Source organism: Trachurus japonicus, chromosome 20 (assembly GCF_045865225.1).
Source record: "Trachurus japonicus isolate A0001 chromosome 20, Traja_1.0".
Taxonomy (NCBI): domain Eukaryota; kingdom Metazoa; phylum Chordata; class Actinopteri; order Carangiformes; family Carangidae; genus Trachurus; species Trachurus japonicus.
Window position 1 is genome coordinate 22,816,671 of NC_140926.1, and position 20,145 is coordinate 22,836,815.

At 44.6% G+C, this 20,145-nt stretch overlaps 1 protein-coding gene across 50 annotated transcripts in view; it reads left to right on the forward strand.

Annotated features, from left to right (window-relative positions):
• The window catches only part of scrib (scribble planar cell polarity protein), a 79,464-nt gene that overhangs the window by 41,617 nt on the left and 17,702 nt on the right, over positions 1–20,145 (forward strand). For 19 of the 50 annotated variants that reach the window (XM_085762873.1, XM_085762870.1, XM_085762874.1 and 16 more), the window contains exons 12-28: positions 86–213; positions 432–557; positions 716–901; positions 1,415–1,771; positions 4,481–4,543; positions 7,815–7,904; positions 7,998–8,075; positions 8,866–9,186; positions 10,903–10,983; positions 13,276–13,524; positions 13,967–14,077; positions 14,733–15,026; positions 15,208–15,396; positions 15,852–15,971; positions 16,569–16,625; positions 17,180–17,236; positions 18,160–18,240. In XM_085762873.1, coding sequence (XP_085618999.1) covers positions 86–213; positions 432–557; positions 716–901; positions 1,415–1,771; positions 4,481–4,543; positions 7,815–7,904; positions 7,998–8,075; positions 8,866–9,186; positions 10,903–10,983; positions 13,276–13,524; positions 13,967–14,077; positions 14,733–15,026; positions 15,208–15,396; positions 15,852–15,971; positions 16,569–16,625; positions 17,180–17,236; positions 18,160–18,240 — 2,588 coding nt within the window. The remainder of the gene's footprint in view (positions 1–85; positions 214–431; positions 558–715; positions 902–1,414; positions 1,772–4,480; positions 4,544–7,814; positions 7,905–7,997; positions 8,076–8,865; positions 9,187–10,902; positions 10,984–13,275; positions 13,525–13,966; positions 14,078–14,732; positions 15,027–15,207; positions 15,397–15,851; positions 15,972–16,568; positions 16,626–17,179; positions 17,237–18,159; positions 18,241–20,145) is intronic. The other 31 variants (XM_085762923.1, XM_085762924.1, XM_085762903.1 and 28 more) reach the window with 3 other exon arrangements.

The window sequence follows — 20,145 nt, forward strand, 5'->3', positions numbered from 1 at the left end:
GAATTTAGCTCACATGAGTCAACTAGTTATAGCGTAGTTGTGAACTTTGTTTGACGATCTCCTCTGCCTGCTGGGTTTTCCACAGAGAACCTGCTACAGAACAGCGTGGACGACAGCTGGACAGACAGCAACCTGAACCGCGTCTCAGTCATTCAGTTCCAGGAGGAGACCAAGGCTGAGGAGGAGGATGACGAGGCTGCAGCGGAGCGCAGGGTGAGGAAGCAGAGTTCTTTATGTTTCGTCCCATTACTTTGAATCATGATACCGTGTATATCTGTCATTGAGTTACTTATAACTGTACTGTAGTGCTGAGAACGCCCCCCCAAAATCTGTGCTTGAGCAAGGTTATTACTGTGATAAATCTATTTTTAGTGGCTTCATACTGATTCGTTTGTTGTTGTTGTGGTTTTAATCAGTTTTCTTTGCTGCAGGGTCTTCAGCGCAGAGCCACGCCGCACCCCAGTGAGCTGAAGGTGATGAAGAAGGTGATTGAAGAGAGGAGGAATGAGGCTTACACAACCAGGCCCGATGGAGAGGAAGAGTCCCCCGACCCACAGGTACCTCCAACATACTGTCATATGATGAATGTCAGGTCTGCAAGATGCTGTAGCGCAAAAATAAACTGCATTCTGAATAAAAAGACAGAATAAAGCAGAAATGTCAGAGTGCGTCTGTGCTGGTGATAAATGACAAAAACCTGTGCTGCCTGTTTTAGGAGAAGCGGCTCAGTGACCTCTCCAACCAGAGCCACGACTCGCAGGTGTCCAACAGCACGCTGTCGGCCACCTCGCACGAGGGTCGACACAATGTGACCGCCAACTCACAGAGGGAGGACCTGGTGGACGGCCACTCCCCTCAGGACGAGGAGGAGCTGGATGAGATGGAGGTTGAGTACATTGAGGTGAATATTCAATCAACTCAGAATTTCTATTGGAGAATATCTTGATTAAAGGGATAGTTCAAAATTTGCTTAATTGGCCCATCGCCATACTCCCTATAGTCTTAGGAGTAGGTTTGTTACTTTTAATTGTTGGTGCAAGCTGTTTTTTGAACGGCGGAGCAGAGCCGCAAGCTGCTCAGAGCCGTTATTAGTAGTTCCATTATTATCTCATAGCGTGGTGAATGTGCAGGTCACAACTTGTCCACCAGAGTGTTTTGGAGTTGTTGGATTGTGTATTTGATGAGTTTGATGAGGGAAACCAAGAAATCCCATTAGCCTCCGTAGCGTAGCTCTGAGCAGCTCACGGCTCTGCTCCACTGTTCTAAAAATAGCTTGCACCGACAATTAAAGGTAACAAACCTACTGCTATGACTATAGGGATTGGCCAATTTTCAAAATGTTGAACTATCCCTTTAAGCAAAACTCTCTTTAAACAATCAGTTTTTCCAAATTGTTCAATCTCCCCTTCTCCAGCCCACTGTGCACTTTGCCGAGGAGCCAATCATCCGCGGCGGGGACGAGGACGAGGAGGAGGACGGCGAGGACGGCGAGAGGAGCGACGAGGAAGACGAGAGGCCGGCCTTCCCCGCCGAGAAGCAGCGGCTGATCAGAAAGGACACGCCGCACTACAAGAAGCACTTCAAGATCACCAAGCTGCCCAAACCCGAGGCGGTGGCCGCGCTGCTGCAGGGCTTCAGCCCCGACGGCCTCAACTCTCCCACGCAGGCCGCCGAGGACGAGGAGGAAGAGCAGAGCATCGGCACGCCTCAGCACCATCGCAGAGCGGACGAGCTGGACGACAGCCGGCAACAGAACAACAGTCAAGTGAAGGTAAAGGAGAGACCCCAGCTGTGGCAGGATGCACTTCAGGACAGTGAATGGTAGCCGGGTGATAAGAGTTTCATATTAAAAGTAGAAAAATGTTCATTTCTCACCTACATTTGTAAACGGATGTGATGTGAAAATCAAGCCTATATAAGTGTAGAAGTTATATCGGTGACACTTTATAATAAGTACACACTATTAAGCATTAATTAAGCATTAAAGGGATAGTAGCATTTTTTTAAAGTGGGGTTGTATGATCTACAAATAGCCCCTAAGTACTTTAATTGCAGTAGAAGACTCTCTGCACTCCTCCCGTTAGCAACGCCAGCCCATAGCCCTGCCCAGAGATTTACAACATACAGTGTTGTGAACAGACCCAAAGAAACGGCCTATTTTTGCGGCCTAAAGAGGTTTTACCTGACAAAAAATACACAGTTCCATTGTTCGCTATAATATAATTTTTTCCAGCCCCTCAAAGTGCAGGAAAAACACAGTTTTTATTTGGACCTAACCAACTGCTGATCGGCGGGCGCTAACCCTGGGCGGAGGGATACGTGAGTTTGTTAGGTCCAAATAAAAACTGTGTTTTTCCTGCACCTTGAAGGGCTGGAAAAAATTATATTATAGCGAACAATGGAACTGTGTATTTTTTTTTCAGGTAAAACCTCTTTTAGGCCGTGAAAATAGGCCGTTTCTTTGGGTCTGTTCACAACACTGTATGTTGTAAATCTCTGGGCAGGGCTATTATGGGCTGGCGTTGCTAACGGGAGGAGTGCAGAGAGTCTTCTACTGCAATTAAAGTACTTAGGGGCTATTTGTAGATCATACAACGCCACTTCAAAAAAATGCTACTATCCCTTTAATAAATAGTGAATTCTTCATTTATAACGCATGAATACTCATTAGTATGTAGTTTATAAACACAGTTAGTGCTTATCAATGATGAGTAAAACATTTTAACTGTTTATAAACTACATACTAATGAGTATTCCTGTGTTATAAATGAAGAATTCAGTATAATGCTTAATAGTGTGTATTTATTATAAAGTGTTACCGTTATATCATAGATGTAAAACACAGCAAATCAATTTATTAGCTCATGTTATGCTTCAGTTTTTATTTCCAGTATGTTGTAAAAATATATTTAAATTGAATATATTTGGCTTGCTCATTGCCTCTATGCAAACAGTCCCACTGTGTGCATAGACTGCTTACCACCTTGCAAGTTGCATTCAGTTTGGAGTGGTCTGCTAGCACTAATGAAGGATGTGGCACTGCATGCAGGGTCATTGTGGAAATAGACACGTCCACCTTTGTGCTGTAAATATAGGGGATTTTTTTTTTTTTTTCTCCTTCACCGCCCAGGAGTTGATTTTGTGGTCTATCCACAAACTCGGCAAAGTTCTCGGCTCGGAATGGCTCCTCAGACTTTTGCTTTCTCTTTGCTCTGTCTTGCAAAGACGAGATGTGAAAACCTACCCACCGACAAACACTCCACATGAACCCGACAACGTTTCAAACAGATTTACGACACATTGTCTCAGTCTGAGGGAAAAGATCAGAGAAGTCGCATTTAAAATGTTCCTGTTTGCACACAACATGGCACCTTGATCTTTTGTTTACACATAGATAACACGCCAGATATGAGCACCAGCAGCTGCCGGCTGAGTTCAGCCCCTCTCGCTCAACAACACTAGCCCAATTCAGCACTAAGCTTCTCATCATATTATCAGCCATCTCCTGATTTAATTGAATAATTACATTTTCACACTCTGCTTTTATAACACTGTGCGTGCCTGTTTGTGTGAATGGAGTGAGTGGAGTCTGCTCAAGAAAATCAATCCCCTTATCGATCAGTAGTATTTTGGGGAAACTTAGATGAGATCTGTTGATTTTATCGAGCTAATTCAGAAATCTTTTTTTTTATTTTTGTAACTTTGATCAGACATCATCATCTCACCGAATCTGTTTTGTTTTTATTTATGGATGTGGGTCTGTTTGTGTGGTCGACTTCAGACCAACCAGAACATGTATCGGCAGAGCTGGAATGTGAGATCAAACGAGCCTTGTTTGTGTCATATGGTAATGATCTTTTAGGGAATGTTTAAATGATTATAGATGACAGACTGAGATTCTTGCAAATCAAATTCAGCAAGACAGATTTCTTAATAATTTGACCTATTTTCCTCATTTTCTTTAACTCTGTGTAAGAAGACTTTTGCAAAGCTGTCTTTATTTTATTTTTTTAAGGCTGAAATGTTCTATAACATCTTGCAGTCCTTTACATAAGTAGGCCTGTTGTCTAAATGAAGCCTTGCTCCTGGAGGAAGCTGCTATTTGTGGTGTGGAGGCCGGGCTTCTTCTGGTTTGGGAGCTTCTGCCTTCTTTTGTCCGCTCTCTCTCCACTGTGTGTTTTGCACTGTAGCTCAGCTCCTTGGTCTTGTCTTTCCACCTCTGCCTGTATTTTGCTTCTGGTGGCTGGGGAGTGAGTGTGGGATCCCTTCTGCTTCAAGGTGATCCGCTCCGGTGGCGGACTGCGAAGCCCCCACAGCCTGCAAGCAGACAGTGGAGTGTTTGGTGCGAGTGGTGAAGTTGATGGAAGGCGTGAGATAGTGTTTTTGTTTTTGTTTTTGTTTTCCTTTTGAGCGCGTGTGAGCGTATTTTTATTTTGGCCTGACTAATCCGCATGCCTCTCGCTGGTTCCTGTCCTAACAGGGGGTGTCATTTGATCAAGTCAATAATCTGCTGATTGAACCTGCTCGAATTGAGGAGGAAGAGGTCTGTACCTACTCTTTCCCGTCCACTCTGTTCTTCTGTGTCCCTCACTCACCCACTCATTCACCCACCTGCTCTGGGAGGTGGAGAAAATACCCTCAGGAATCCATGGTTAATCCAAGCCAATCACTAGGGACCCCCTAATCACAACTCATGTACGGGCAGTGTGGCACAACCTGGGTGTATAAAGAGAAAAAATGACAGGTGGCGTGTTTTATTGAAATGTATCTTTTCTCCACTGGACAGCAGGAGCTCAGGCACAAACACTGTGGACTCAAAACTGCAATCTTCAATTTTTTTTCATGGTCAATGTTTTGCAATGCATCCTGGGACAGTGAATGAAATATTTTCTTTGCCTCAGTATCAGTGCTTCTAATAAGGGTCTGCTAGGATATGTCGTATCCCACAGAAAACAACATCATTACTGTCCACTAGTTTTCTATCAGTTCTCTTTTGCTTCTAAATAATTAGGTCAGGTGCACAAAACAAGAAGTTACAGTTTTCTATCTTTGAATAGATAAACGTAACATGTTGTATAAGGTGAATTTAAAGGGACAACGAGGAGTTTCTATTTGGTTATAAAAAAGTCTCACGTTAATGTGGATGAATCTACGTTACCCACACTTGTTAATGGGCCCATTTTCGATAAATATATGGTTTTGTCTCTATCGTTATTTTGTTATTATTAGTGGTGGTGGAAATGCTGGACGAGCCGACCAGCGTTTCTTTACTTTCGGTTTCGTGGCGAGTCATGAGAATAACGCCGCCGAATCGCCGTTTATGGTCGGAACTACGACGGTATGTGATCGTCTTAGAACCTCTGACTTTAATTCTTGATGAATGAAAACATGAGTCTGTCTTGCGCCGGTCAAAGAATTTCACGGTGCGGAGGCTCATAAATGTAGTGTGAAAACACTTCGCTTTTCCAAAACTCCTCGTTGTCCCTTTAAGGCCCTAAAATTTGTGTTAGTATCATGAAAGGTTAAAGTAATCCTGAATTAATGATCAATCACAGATGATTTGCAAAGGTGAAGAGACAGTATTTTTCCACTCTTGAGGCATTTGTATTGGCTTGTTCCAAAGTTTCATTGACTGTAATTAAATGGAGTTTATGCCACTTATGCTGTTCCTCCATTGTATCATTATCAACTGCAAATGTAGTCCATACATTTTCCCCTACAGGTGGTGAATGCTACTAATAACTAGATTTAAAAACGGCAACAAGCCAACAACAAAGTGTCTGATGATGTTCAGAGATTAGGATATAAGAGGAATCATTTTGTTCAAAGTTTCAGTTTATGTACAACATTGGTTTTGAGGAGAGGCAGATAGCACATTCAGTGATGTTAAATGGGTTAGTCAAATATCCAAATCGTAGTAAATCAGGCAGAGGCACTGGTAAGTTGGGCTCAATTTGAAACTGTCTTTTGTAAGATTCAGTTATAAGAACAGTGCCCAGAACAACAGATTAGTCTTGTTTTGGGGTTTTTTTTTTTTTTTTGGTTGACCTGCCAAATATTCTTCATTTGTAACACCTGACCTTCCCAAACACTTGTCAGTTCACTGGGTGCCCACAGCTCTGTTGTCCACCTCTAGCAGAACCCGATCTTCAAAATGATTCACATGTATCACAGTGTTGCACATGTGGACCCACCTTGTGTCTAAAATGCAGAGGATGCCTCTGATCAAACTCTAACTGTAAAACAGCGCTGTATGAATCTAAACTCTGGTTGTGCCACACTCCACCTCTCCTGTTCTTCCTCTGCTTCTGCTGCTTCGCTCCTCTTCATTTCCCTGTCCCTGCTGTGTTGCCCTGGAATGAATGGGCTGGTTACACTGTGATGACAAAGTCCATGTCACCTGCTTCCTCCAGGTGTTTTTTTTTTTTTTTTTTGTGGATGCACAGGTTTACAGAGATGGTATGTCACTCAACTGCCAACGAGAAGAAGAGCTCCAGACGGATTAAGAAGCTTCTCAATAGCATGCTAATATAATAGAAAAATGACATACTTGATATTTATTAACAGAACTTTACCACATGTTTTTAATCCAATGGAAATTTGCTCTCATCTTTTTTTTTTTTTTTTGCATGTTTTTGTTTGTAGCATTGTATATGATTTGTGTATGAATACTGTACACTCCTGTGCTGTTGAGTCTTTATTAGGAAACATTGATTTTCACTGTTACAGAGCAGTTGAATGATACTGACTCATTACAAACACCACAACAGCCTCGAAATCCATCTCCACATCCAGGACAGCACACTCCTCCTCCTCTCCTCCTCTCCTTCTCTGTTACTCTCGACATTTCCCATTTTCATTCCACCTTTCCCTCATTCGTCTCCTACTCCCTCCCCCTTTTTTGCATGGCTTGCACGTACACAGAATATACACAGTTTGTTATGACCTATTTAGCGTTTACCTGACATTTTAAAGTCCATTCATATGTTATTTACATTGTGAAGTTTGGTTTGTGTAAAGGTCTAGCCTCTGAATCCACGTGAAGAAGGCCTCAGACAGTGTGTGTTTATTCACTTCATGTTAGAAGTCTCATGTCAAGCAGTTTGTGGTGAATGACTTAAATTTGGCTTCAACTTCACTTACAGAATGTCTCTCAGAAATTAAAGCATGAAATCATTCACCTGCTATTTAAATTGACATTAGGCTTTTCACAATTCACAGTGTCTCTCCATCTATTATACAAGATTGACGCCACCTTCTGGGGGAAAGAGGGAAATCACCCACATGAAAATGAATAGCAAAATGTTTAAAGGTGTTCAGAAAAGAAAAGTGAATCTGAGCCCACTGTGGGTCTTAACATTAGTGTAATAACTCATCTATCAGACGATGTAGGCCAAACTTTGTGCAAAATTCTATTTTTGAGTAAATCCGGGATGAAAGTGGGGTAGTTTTTTTTCCGCATTGGATAATGCAGGCGCTTGAATTATGCGTCACGTTGCTCACGATTCATCAGCCACTGATATTGGATCCGTCATCCGTCAATCAAACGTCTGAGACACACACACACACACCGAGCTCGGCCCTGCCCCAAACATTGAATATCCTGCCCGCTCGATAACGACCAATCAAATTTGTTTTCCTTACTCGGGTAAACTCGTAGAAGGAGGCGCGACAAACAGGACAAACAGCCATTTCTGAACACCTTTAAAAGATTAAAAAACAAAAAGTGGGCTCATCTCCCTCTCAGTCTGTCCAGAGCTCAGTGGCAGCTTTTATCCAGTAGTTGTGCTGACTCCCCCCTCCTCAAATTGCAGCACACCCTGAACATTCTACGGCAAACAGGCGGCCTGGGTATCAGCATAGCTGGAGGGAAAGGGTCCACGCCTTACAAGGGAGATGATGAGGTGAGACCTCCACTGGAATATATAGAAATATGTTCAATGGATCACAAGAACGTATACAGTAGATTCATGTTTCTGTTTTAACTTTGTCTCCAGGGAATCTTCATCTCCAGAGTATCTGAAGAGGGTCCTGCAGCCAGAGCAGGGGTCAAAGTGGGAGACAAACTCCTAGAGGTGAAGACACCGACGTTTCCTGTTCATCTTTTCTGCTTTGTCTTTAAAAACTACTTCATCTGCTTTTTAATGACACTATCCAGCATGTTAAAGGGATAGTTCACCCAAAATTGAAATTTCACTCATTATCTACTCACCCTCATGTCGACTAAGGGCTGGGAGAAGTTTCAGAGTCCTCCGTGTCTTCTCTGAGTTACAGGGGGTCTCGGCGTAGCAGTGCATGTCCATATAACGGTTGCAAATGGATACCAACTGTCTTCATAACAGAAAGACACACCAAAAAACATCCAAATACCTCCATGCTGCTCGTATGTAATGTCCGTCTTGTATTGAAGCCCCGAAATGTGAAATTGTCCCGACAAAAATTTAATAAGTCTATATTTCAAGTTTGTTTTGTAGCGGAAGCTTCTCGAAGCTCCTCTTCCTGGTTCGTCCAAATTTGACGAACCAGGAAGAGGAGCTTCCGCTACAAACAAGCTTGAAATATAGACTTATTTAATTTTTTTCAGGACAATTTCACATTTCGGGGCTTCAATACAAGACGGACATTACATACGAGCAGCATGGAGGTATTTGGATGTTTTTTGGTGTGTCTTTCTGTTACGAAGACAGTTGGTATCCATTTGCAACCGTTATATGGACATGCACTGCTACGGCGAGACCCCCTGTAACTCAGAGAAGCCACGGAGGACTCTGAAACTTCTCCCAGCCCTTAGTCGACATGATGTAGATAATGAAATTTCAATTGTGGGTGAACTATCCCTATAATCATTCTCAACATCCGTCTCAGGTGAACGGAGTGGACCTCCACGAAGCAGAACATCACACGGCGGTGGAAGCTCTCCGCAGCTCTGGCGCTTCAGTCTCCATGACGGTGCTGCGGGAGCGCATGGTGGAGCCGGAGAACGCCATCACCACCACGCCGCTCAGGCCGGAGGACGACTACTTCCCCCGGGAGAGACGCAGCAGCGGCATCGCCTTCAACATGGAGCAGCAGAGTCCCAGCGGGCCCCGGCAACGGCTGTCCACCTGCCTGATCCGCAACGACAAGGGGCTCGGCTTCAGCATCGCGGGGGGCAAGGGCTCCACGCCGTACCGCACGGGAGACACGGTGAGACGCACACACAGTCACCCAGACATTTGTAGTTGTCTTTACCTACTTGTCACAAGTTGTTGTACTTGTTAGTAGATCAACCTACAGACCCCGGATGTTGATAACAGCTAACCCCGGACTCAGAGGGGAATAGCACTATGTATCATAACAAAATATTGGTAATGAACCAGTTTCGCGGCAGATAATGTGTTATTTAGAGGCTGCATTCCGCTGCCCTGTAGACTCACATTATATGGATATACGCGGCTCCTGGCTGGAGCTAATTTCGTCAGAACGACTTGTAATGACACCAAAGTTATCTGGGTGAGTAAATGATCATATTTTATGCTAGAAATAAGGTCCAGATTGTAAAAAATGGCAATTCCCCTTTAACAACTACATATTTGATAGCTTCCTCCCACTAAAGCACTTTGTTTACATCATGGTGTCAGGTAGCATTGGATGTTATGGTTGCCATTTTAAATATACTTATATCAGTTTGAGTGTTTCACTCTCTTGACATAGTGACAACATGATTACTTGAGGAATTGCCAACATAATTGACGGATCATTCAGCCATGAAAACAAAAGCTGTCTGCAGCCATAATTGAATTATGACCCAATCCTAGCATGACATTTACATGGAAATTGAACACTGTCCTCTTTAAGCCCCCGGGCCCTGACAGTTTACATATTAATATTTAAAGCCTCCCATTCAAGTGCAAATCTGACAACTGCATCCAAGAGACGAGTGTAGTAGATTCAGATGGCTGATTCCAGTTCAGGATGAAAGATGAAACCAAGAAAAAACATCAGAAGTTCCAGACACAATCTCTCAGGCTTTTTACCAAAGGACCTATTTATAACGGGTTTGGTCTGGAAGTTGGGAAGTTAGGTCACAAAGTGTTTGCAGTAACTGTCTCAGCCACAGGGAGCTGCGTTTACAGTCATCACCAGGGAGACGGAGATATGAATAGCCGGCCTTGACACCTGATAGGTTCACTGTAATTGGGCGGTGTGAGGTGTATATTTGGGCCAGCGCAGTACTACATCGCAACACATGCAGCTCCCCGAGCCCACGAAAAGGAAAGGACTCATAAACTAGTGATTTAGGCGGGTGACACGTCTGAGCGTAAGTCTAAGCTTTTTGAACCGGACGCAGCGACTGGGTTTGTTTGTTATTTGGTGCGTTAGACTTTGCTCCTGCATGTTTTGGCACAAAGTGTTTCGGTGTTGAACACAGCTCGTTTTTGATTGGTTAAACAAATTGTGCAATTTGTCTGTGCAAAGTGGGGCACCGGGGTTCAACAGGGGTTCAGGTTTTTATTGAGTCCAAAATACTAAGATGGTTGTCAGTTGTTATGTGTCTGTGCAGGTTTGTTTGTTGTGTGTGCAGCTTTATGTCAAAATGTGTTGATGTATCTGATAATTTCCTATGTAAAACCTGGGAGCAGTAATGAATAAAGGACTCTCATCTCTATTTTTGGCCCCTCACTGTGAGGTACCTCATGCTGACTGAATGGTAACTCAGTCAGCATGAGGCTCACAGTGAGGACCCCTACTCATCATTACACTGCAGCCTGTTGCACCAGACCACGTCTAATTAACAACATCTGTCTTCTCTGTAGCGTTGCTTCATCTCAGCATGGAGGAGCTCATCTTGTAGCTCCGTTCTCCACAGTCGTCCGTCAAAGTGTCATCAACTGTGTTACTTTTGTCTGTTGTGTTTCATAGGGAATCTACATCTCTCGCATCGCCGAGGGCGGAGCGGCGCACAGAGACAGCACACTGCGCGTAGGCGACAGGGTGATCTCTGTGAGTACTATCATCACCCCCACATCTTCACCACGGCCTGATAGATCACAGGGAGATAAGTAGTGAAATGTTTCCTCTACGCTGTTTCCACACAGAATTTGTCATTGTCCACTTCCACATCCAGTTCAAGTTTATGAATGGATACTGGGATGGAGAATGGGTCTAAGTGTAAAGGAAACATTTGTCTTTGTCTTCTCTTTGTGTTTTATTATGTTCATGAATTGTGTACCTATCCACTGTGTTCACTGCTTTCATCTCTCAAGTTCACTCTGGTCCTATCTAAGATAGAGCAGACTAACCTGGTCACCACATCCAGAGAATTAACTCATCAGACTTTGCACTCATGCATCAAATCCATTAATTGATAGCTGGGTCAGAATACTAATACCATCATCCTCACACTAATCTCACCTCAGATTCATACTCTGTATCTTGTTTGGTTAAGTAGTGCAGTCTTTAGGTTTTCTGTGTTGCACTTCCTCCTGTGTTTTCTCTGCTGATCAAACTCAGAGCTTGGCTTTGCCGTCCTGTATCTGTCAGTCTGCCGGTCCCTCTTGTGCTGCATGTTTTTATCCATTAGTGTCACTCACTATTATTCTAAATCCACCCCAGTACGCTGAATGTGACACTGCTCCTTTTGAAAACCTAACTCTGCTTTCTCCCTGGGTTCACTCTCCTCTTTCCTCCGGCAGTTTCTTCTTTTGTCTTTTTCTTCTCTGTGTCTTTTTGTAGTCTGCCTCTCCCTCTCTCCCTCTGCATGCTCACTAATGCATTAAAGTCCATCTCCTCACCTACTTGGTGGTGGGAGATGGTGTTGGGGTGGAGTGGGCTGAGGCCTGCCGGGCCGCTGCCGTGGCAGTCACTTGTTACCATGGCGGCGGCTGCGGCAGCAAATCAACCGACGGTAAGAGCTGGTACTGTCGCGTCAGTGCTGACCTCTGCTTGTCACTGAGGACCAGATTTGTACAGTTTTTATGATAGTGCATGCCTTAAAACCGCCCCTTCGTCTAGCTCTGTAACACAACTAATGACTGAATATTTTCATCATAACAAAGTAACAGATGTCTGAGGCTTGCCTTCGTTGACTTAGGACCTAACCTTTTGGACAAACTCACTACCACTTGTGTTTTAAGTAAACAAAGGCAAGAAAGAGCAGGAAAATGTTGAACTACATACGCCAACTTTTTTTTTTTTAGTATCTTGCCTCACTCCCAAATCCATGACAAGCAGATAGACACCATCCTTTCGACTGTGCGTGCAGTAACAAGGGAGATACGGGCAGAGCTGCGCACCGCTAATTAGCTTAGCTCAAATGCTGGAATAGGTAGTGTTAGCCTGCCTCCACCTAAAGTCTTCAGAGAAACTCTTCAGCAACTCTAAACGGAAACTGGCGGGCCGATCTTCATCTCAGAGCTGACAAAACTCTCTGGTAATGCATCTTGAGTGGTCAAATGCCGGTAACGGGACGAGATCGGTCAAAACGGAGGGTTCAAGCAAAGACGGTTTATTTTGGTTCAAGCTAGCTACATCGAGGGTAGGTTAGCTTCCTATTTCAAAGTAAAAGCACAAATTCTATTTTCATGGTTTTCTGTATGTAAAGGGCAACAGGTGTTTTATTTTGTGAAAGTAACCGGAAGTGCATTGGTCACGGCTAGCTTGAGTAGTGCCGAATTTGTCCGAACAAAATTGTAAACAGCTGGTATTTAGACAAATTAACAACACACTGCTGATCTAAACGGCTACTTTCTGAAATGTGGATAAAGTGATATATTTACAGAGTTTAGAGCTAAAATGAAATATGCTTCTGACTGCTGATTTCGGCTCGGGCAGGAGACAGGCTAACACTACCTATACACTTCCAGCGGCAAGACACAAAAAAAAAGATGTTGGCGTATCCCTTTAAAAGATGGCAGAACAAGCATTATTATCCAGACTTTAGGGGATTTCTTGGATTTGTTTGGGAACTGGCTTTGCCTGCTCGTAGCCTCTCTTAGGGAACCTCTAGCAGCTTCAGTTGCCTGCAGCAGCCCGCTGTTTCCCCCGCTCCCTCTTCTTCTCTGCCTGTTCCTGTTGCTCTATGTAGGTGTCGGGCTCCTCTTCAACATAACAGTACTCACTTTGGTGCACTCACAAAACCTCAGTCACTTAAAATCTTGATGTTATCGATGTTACAAAAAGTCTTGAGACGTAGTTTTGAGAGATGAGATGCAGGTGTCACTCAGAGCGTCCTGGTGGGCTGACCTCCCCCCCGCCTCATCCCTCCCTCCGTGGTTGGTTTTACTGTCAATCCAGATCAATGGTGTAGACATGACAGAGGCCAGGCATGACCAGGCAGTAGCGCTCCTTACCGGCACCTCCCCCACCATCGCCCTCCTAGTGGAGAGGGACCTGAATGCACCAGGGGGCTCTCCGGGTCAATCCCGGGCACGCGCCCACTCCCCCCCGCCCCCAGAACCCTCAGACTCTCCAGACCAGGACGAGGAGAGCCTCTCCCTACATGGGAACCACCTGACTCGGATGGAGGACGAGTATCCCATCGAGGTGAGAGCCTGAGAGCTGACTGCAGCTTTTATTGTTAAACGGCTTTTTAGTTTCATTAGACCATGCTTGTAGAATCACTCTCTGTTAATGTTTGTCCATTTGGACCCCGACTTGTGCTTAATGCCCTTCAGTTCCAGAGGAGATGGTGCATGGTATGAAGGCTCAATCTAATTTCATGGTGTATTTCAGATTGTAGCCTGGCAATACCAACAGTATCATCCCCAACAAGTCCATAATGCAGAGAGATTACTGCGTAGCTGTGTAGAGCTGTCAACGCCCCACAGTAGAAACTGGTTGTTTTGCATCTGTTAGACAAATTAGAGAAGAACAAGAAGGCCTGCTCATGAGTTTCAGTCGGCTTTCTGCAGTAGAATTTATTTATCTATTTGCATTTTTAAAAACTAATTTTTTTACCTAAGTTTTCCTGCCTCCATCCTAACAGGAAGTGATCCTGGTGAAGTCAGGCGGCCCTCTTGGCTTGAGCATTGTGGGAGGCAGCGATCACGCCAGCCACCCATTTGGCATCAATGAGCCTGGAGTTTTTATCTCAAAGGTATTATTAGAAAAGAAAAGCAAAGTCTCCTGTTTTTCAGATGTTTCCTTTCTTAAAGGGATAGTTGAACATTTTGCCAAATTGGCCCATTGCCATAATCCCTTTAGTTTTAGCAGTAGGTTCATTACCTTTAATTGACGGTGTAAGCCATTTTTAGAACGACGAAGCAGAGCCGCGAGCTGCTCAGAGCTACATGGGATTTCTTGGTTTCCCTCATCAAACTCATCGAATACACAATCCAACAACTCCAAAACGCTCTGGTGGACAAGTTGTGACCTGCACATTCACCACGCTATGAGATAATAACGGAACGTTACGAGACTGAGTTGTTTTAGAGACTGCTTGCTGAAAAACTGTCCCTGAAGGAAACGCGCATCAGCGGTTTTGCATGAATTTACCTCGAAAACCAACTCTGTATCTTAACATTCCGTTATTATGTGCAGGTCATAACTTGTCCACCAGAGCGTTTTGGAGTTGTTGGATTGTGTATTTGATGAGTTTGATGAGAGAAACCAAGAAATCCCATGAGCTTCCCTAGCATAGTTAATTTGCCAAAAATTTGCCAAAATGTTGAACTATCCCTTTAAATAAACGGTATCATTTCCACCATTACCCTGGCTCGCCTCTCACCCTCTGTGCCGGAACTCACCATCAGGTGATCCCTCACGGTCTGGCGTGTCAAAGTGGACTCCGCGTCGGGGACCGAATCTTAGAGGTGAACGCCATCGACCTGCGCCACGCCACCCACCAGGAGGCGGTGCGAGCTCTGCTGGCCAACAAGCAGGAGATCCGTATGTTGGTGCGGAGGGATCCGTCACCGCCCGGGATGCAGGAGATAATCATTCAGAAGCAGCCGGGGGAGAAGCTTGGCATCAGTATTCGAGGAGGGGCTAAAGGGCACGCTGGAAACCCCTTCGACCCCACGGATGAGGGGATCTTTATCTCGAAGGTACTGCAGATTTAAACTTTGCATTGCTTTGTTAAACACTGAGAGCCTTTTTGACCACATTTGAAACAAATAAGAGATATAGTTATTTTGAGGCTTAGTTGTCAACTAAAAGAGAATAAATCTCATCAGTCACACCCGGTGTTAAACTACCCGTTGATTAGTGGTCGATGTCACCCAACAGGTGAGTTCAAGCGGAGCAGCGGCAAGAGACGGCCGACTGCAGGTCGGCATGAGGATCCTGGAGGTGAACAACCACAGCCTGCTGGGGATGACGCACACCGAGGCGGTGCGCGTGCTTCGAGCTGTGGGAGACTCTCTGGTGATGCTGGTGTGCGACGGTTTCGACCCACAAAAAGTTGCTGCTGTGGAGGTGAGACCCCACGAGGAGAGAGATTTGGACCAAATGTTCTTTTCACGTACAAAGGCAACTCTTTACTGTTTATCGCACCTTGAGTAACCTCTAATAAAGTGTTGTTTTTAAGACTGCAGCTATATTTTCTCACTATTATTTAATCTGCCCATAACTTTTTTTGATCAATTGATTAATTACCAAGACTACATAATGTTAGAAAGGAGGCAAAACACTGATTGCAACTTCCTCAAGTGACATCCTCACTTTTTTTTAACTTAACCCAAAGTCCAAAATCTAAAAATACTACAATGATGAGAAAACATTTTACAAGCTAGAACCAGGGAATATTTGATTTGTCATCACTCCTTTTACTTGACAAATGAACTGAATTTTTTTTTTTAGTTTAACTTGCTCAATTATTCAAAGTTCATTTGAAATGATTTTAACAAAACTGTGTTTGGGTTCATTTCCAGGCATCTCCCGGCATCATTGCCAACCCGTTTGCTACAGGCATCGTACGTAAGAACAGTATGGAGAGCATCTCATCTATAGACCGAGACCTGAGCCCAGAGGAGATGGAAATCATACAGAAGGTAAAATAGAGATTATGCACTTATTATTACATAGAAATAAATAAAGTTTGGCACTATCTGCCTACAAAACTCACTGAGGACACTGTTAATGTTCCTCCAAGCTGACCCTGGAGCAGTGCAGAGCTCTGGTTGGTGCACCAGGAGCCACAGCACAGTTTCGTATCATCCAAATGCCATTCAAGTCGACACATGAATCAAACGTTTTGTTCAGCGATTCCCTTGCACCACCACTGTGCTTCCACAGCAGTTTGGCGTTAGCAGGTGGAGGCGAGTGACTCACTCCAACCGTGCGCACCACACACACCCGTCCCTCCACCAGGGCAGCCAGAAAGCGCCAGCACAGTTGTTTATTTTGCCCAGATTAGCTTTTGGGAGGCTGCCCGTACTAAAGGAATGTGGCGGCCTGTTAGTTTATTCAATACCAGTTTTTGTTGTTCCCCTGCACACTTCAGTTGGGAGGCGTCGGCCCTCTAACCCCCATCAGAGCGCACACATGTAACTTACTGCAATTTCAGTGGTTTTCCAGATTCAGATTAACAGGATGAATAGTGCTGGTTTACTGGGATTGTAAGGATCTTAAATCTCACTGTTCTCCAGGAATCAGAGATGGTGAGAGAGACGTCACAGTGGGAGAGAGAAGAGATGGAGAAAGTGGTAAGTGAACGTGAAAATCCATTACTGATGTGGGAAGGCGAGGGGTCATTTTAATTCTGTCAGCTCAGCAGGTAGACAAATTACAAAATCATTTTTTTGACAACAGCGTAGCTCAGAGAAATGCCAAACTCAGGCTCAGGTCTGTCTGTTATCGGGTGAATGAAGCTTCCCCTCTGCGCCCGACGTGGGTGCTGTGTTTGACAGAACTATTCCTGCAATGTCCCGCCTTGCATGCTTTTTCTGCTCCCATAGCTAATGAATAGAGTACTTTTTTTTAATTTGTGTGGATTCTATCCTTTTCTTTCCCCTCTTGTTTTTCTCTCACCTCTCCTTTACCTTTTGGTGTGTTTGGTGTGATCCGAAATCATCCAATCATCATCCCTCCATACCACCTCCTCTACTTTTTTATTTCCTCCTCTTCACCTCCTGTAACATTTCCTGAATCATCCTCCTCTTCCTCATTTCACCTCTCATTGCATCACCGTGTGGCTGTGTGGATGGGTGTCTTTTCCTTCTGTCCTCTTCCTCCTCCTCCCCTTCCTTTCTTGGTGAAGGAGCGAATGCGTTTGGAGCGTGAGGAGGCAACTCGCCTACTAGAAGAGGAGACTGAGGTGAGACACTCCTCCACGGCAGCTCCCGTCTCCCGGCAGCTTCACCACAAACACCACAGAAGTGCTGCCTCAGGATTTTACCATGTGACTTACCCCTGGATATTGTAGGGAGAATAGACTTTTGTTTCTTTAATAAATCCAACTCTCTTTTTTTTCTAAAAAATATTTTTGGGGCTTTTTTTGTCTATTTTTGGGCTTTTCATGCCTTTATTAGATAGTACAGTTGAGAGAGACAGGAAATGGGGAGGAGAGAGAGGGGGGATGACATGCAGGAAAGGGCCGCCCGATGCGGGATTCGAACCAGGGCTGCCTGCAGCGAGGATTCCAGCCTCAACACATTGGGCACCTGCTTAACCTCTTGTGCCACTTGGTGCCCCATTTTCGGGACTTTTCTGCCTTTAATTGAAGGATTAGCTGAGAGACAGGAAATGGGGGAATGACATGCAGCAAAGGGCCACCCCATCAGGATTCGAACCGGGGCCGGCTGCAGAGAGGACTGTAGCCTCTGCACATGGGACACCTGCTCAACCCACTGAGCTAAACGGCACCCTAATAAATCAGTCTTGAGCGTTATTCAGACTGGTTTAGTTTAACTGGAGAAGGATCTTACATCATAGACTCTCATAGGTTTACATAGTGGCAGAGATTAGTTGTGTTAATTTAAAGTCACAATCATGTGTCCATATTAGTTTTAAGGCCGGACGACGAGGGATTATTCACTATCAACACATTACACATTTTCTCTAACCCTAACATTTTCTACATTTAACATCCAGCTGTGGCTCTTTACCGTCATAGCAACGGGTCTCTACACTTCCACACATGGCCTTTCCCACTTAAACTAATTCACTTTGAACGGGCGATTGTTTATTGGACCTCAGCCCAAACCTCATCTCACGTCTCTTTCTGTTTATTTCCTGTAGAACATTGGCACTGGACCTTTAAAACTTGACTACAAAACCCTGGCTGCTCTGCCCACCACCAGTCTGCAGAAAGTCAACAGGGTGAGTCACAGTGTCTCTGATCTCCAGCCTGAAGACAGTGGGTCAAGTTTTCACACAAACAATGAATAATGTCAGTGGTGTTTTTCAGTGCAGGCTTAAAGCCTCGTTTCCTTTGAGGTGTGAATTGGTTGTGTTTCTGTGTGGGACACGCTGGGAACGGCCTTCAAAGCTCAGAATAGACGTTGTCATGGAATCCCTCACGTTTATGTCTGAGGAAAACTCTTGAGTGACCCAGACCCAACCAGTTGGCGCTCCAGGAGCCGGAATGTCACCTCCCCCTCCACGTGTGTCACCCCCCGGCTAGTAACCACAAGCTCCAAGGCCAAACCCATCCAACATGACAGGTCATCCTGATGTAACTCTGGTCTACATTGATTAACAAGACCAGACGTGATCGACATGGATTGAAGAAATAACACGGTGACCATGGAAAAGTTTGGGGAAAAGCGCATGAAGACCAACTGTATGTGGAAAGAAATGACAGCAGAGGATGTGAAAAAGTACAAAAGAAGCAGGTTGACAGTACAAAGGAAGCGGGGGCCAGGGGCCAGGGGCCAGGGGCCAGGGGCCGGGCTCTGTCCCGGCTGATAAAAGAGTGTAAGAGTGAGGTGGCGAGAGGGGGAAGGGGACAGCTGCCCACTATCAAGCAGCCTGTCCCCTGCGATATTTTAAACCCGCATCTGGCTCAGAATTGGATGGAGTGTGTGTGTGTGGGTGTGGGTGGGGCAGCAGGCGGCGAGGGAGGGTGTGTGTCGAAGAGGAACAGGCCAGTGTCTCAGTTTGAGTTCTCAAAGTCCACAGAGGTGTGAGTTTGAGTGGACATACGGCGCTGTCCTGTTTCCGTCCCACAGTGAGTATAAAGCTGCTCAGTGGACTCAAGTCCACTGTTTCTAGCTTTTTGTATTTTCTCTCCTCTTTTCTCTGTCGGTTCTTCTCTCTGACTCTGTCCTCATTTTTTATTTGACTTTAGACAAAAATTCTCTTTGTTCTGCCACAATTTGCTCTTTTTCCTTAAATACACATCATCAAACTATAGAATCCCTGAGACTAATCTATTGTTTTTGTATTGTTCCTTTATAGACATCTAAGTTACATGTAAATGTCACATTGTTGAAGAGAACTTATGTGTTCAGTACATTAGAGTCGGGGATTAGCCTCCAGCACATGTGACTGCTCAGACTGTATCACAGTGACCCAGCATGGCCGCCCTCAAGTTCACACACCAGCTTTTTCACCACCGATAGTTACTGGAAATGTGTGATTATGAGCTGATACATCTGAACCCAGTTTGTGGTTGAAAAGACATTTTAACAATTTAAGAAATATGTGTTATACTTTGAGGATTCCTGATTTGATTTGACTGAATTCACTCTGAAATTAGCTGATGATCAAGGGCGTGTTTTTAATACGTTTGAAAAGGTTTGTAATTCGTTTTGAATAAGAAAAGTGGTGGTCCAAGCGTTGCATTGTGCCATTATCAGGGTCATCAGAGTGTTTATTCAGAGCAGTCAGACCCAGTGTGTTTGTCTTCTATAATCAAGTGAGAGAGTGAAGAATCTGATCTTCTTCAAAACCCACAGGGTCACTGAACACCACTTACTACTGTCCTGCAGGAATCCACAAAGACTATTTATTCCTCCCGGCCACAGCACTGACAGGGATTTCTGCACTGATTAATGTGAACATTTAGCCAAATGTTCATCCAAAATTAATTTGTACATTACATAGTTGTAGTATTTTTAAAAGTATAATTTGTTCAGTTCCTTTGACTTGCAGTTTTTTCCCCAGCACAGCTAAGTGACTGACTGACTGACTGTCCGCCTCGCTCCCCTCTGTCACAGCAGAGCCCCAGCTGTCCCGCACAGTCTGTGTCAGAGCCAAAAGGGCACTCGTTCACATTCCATC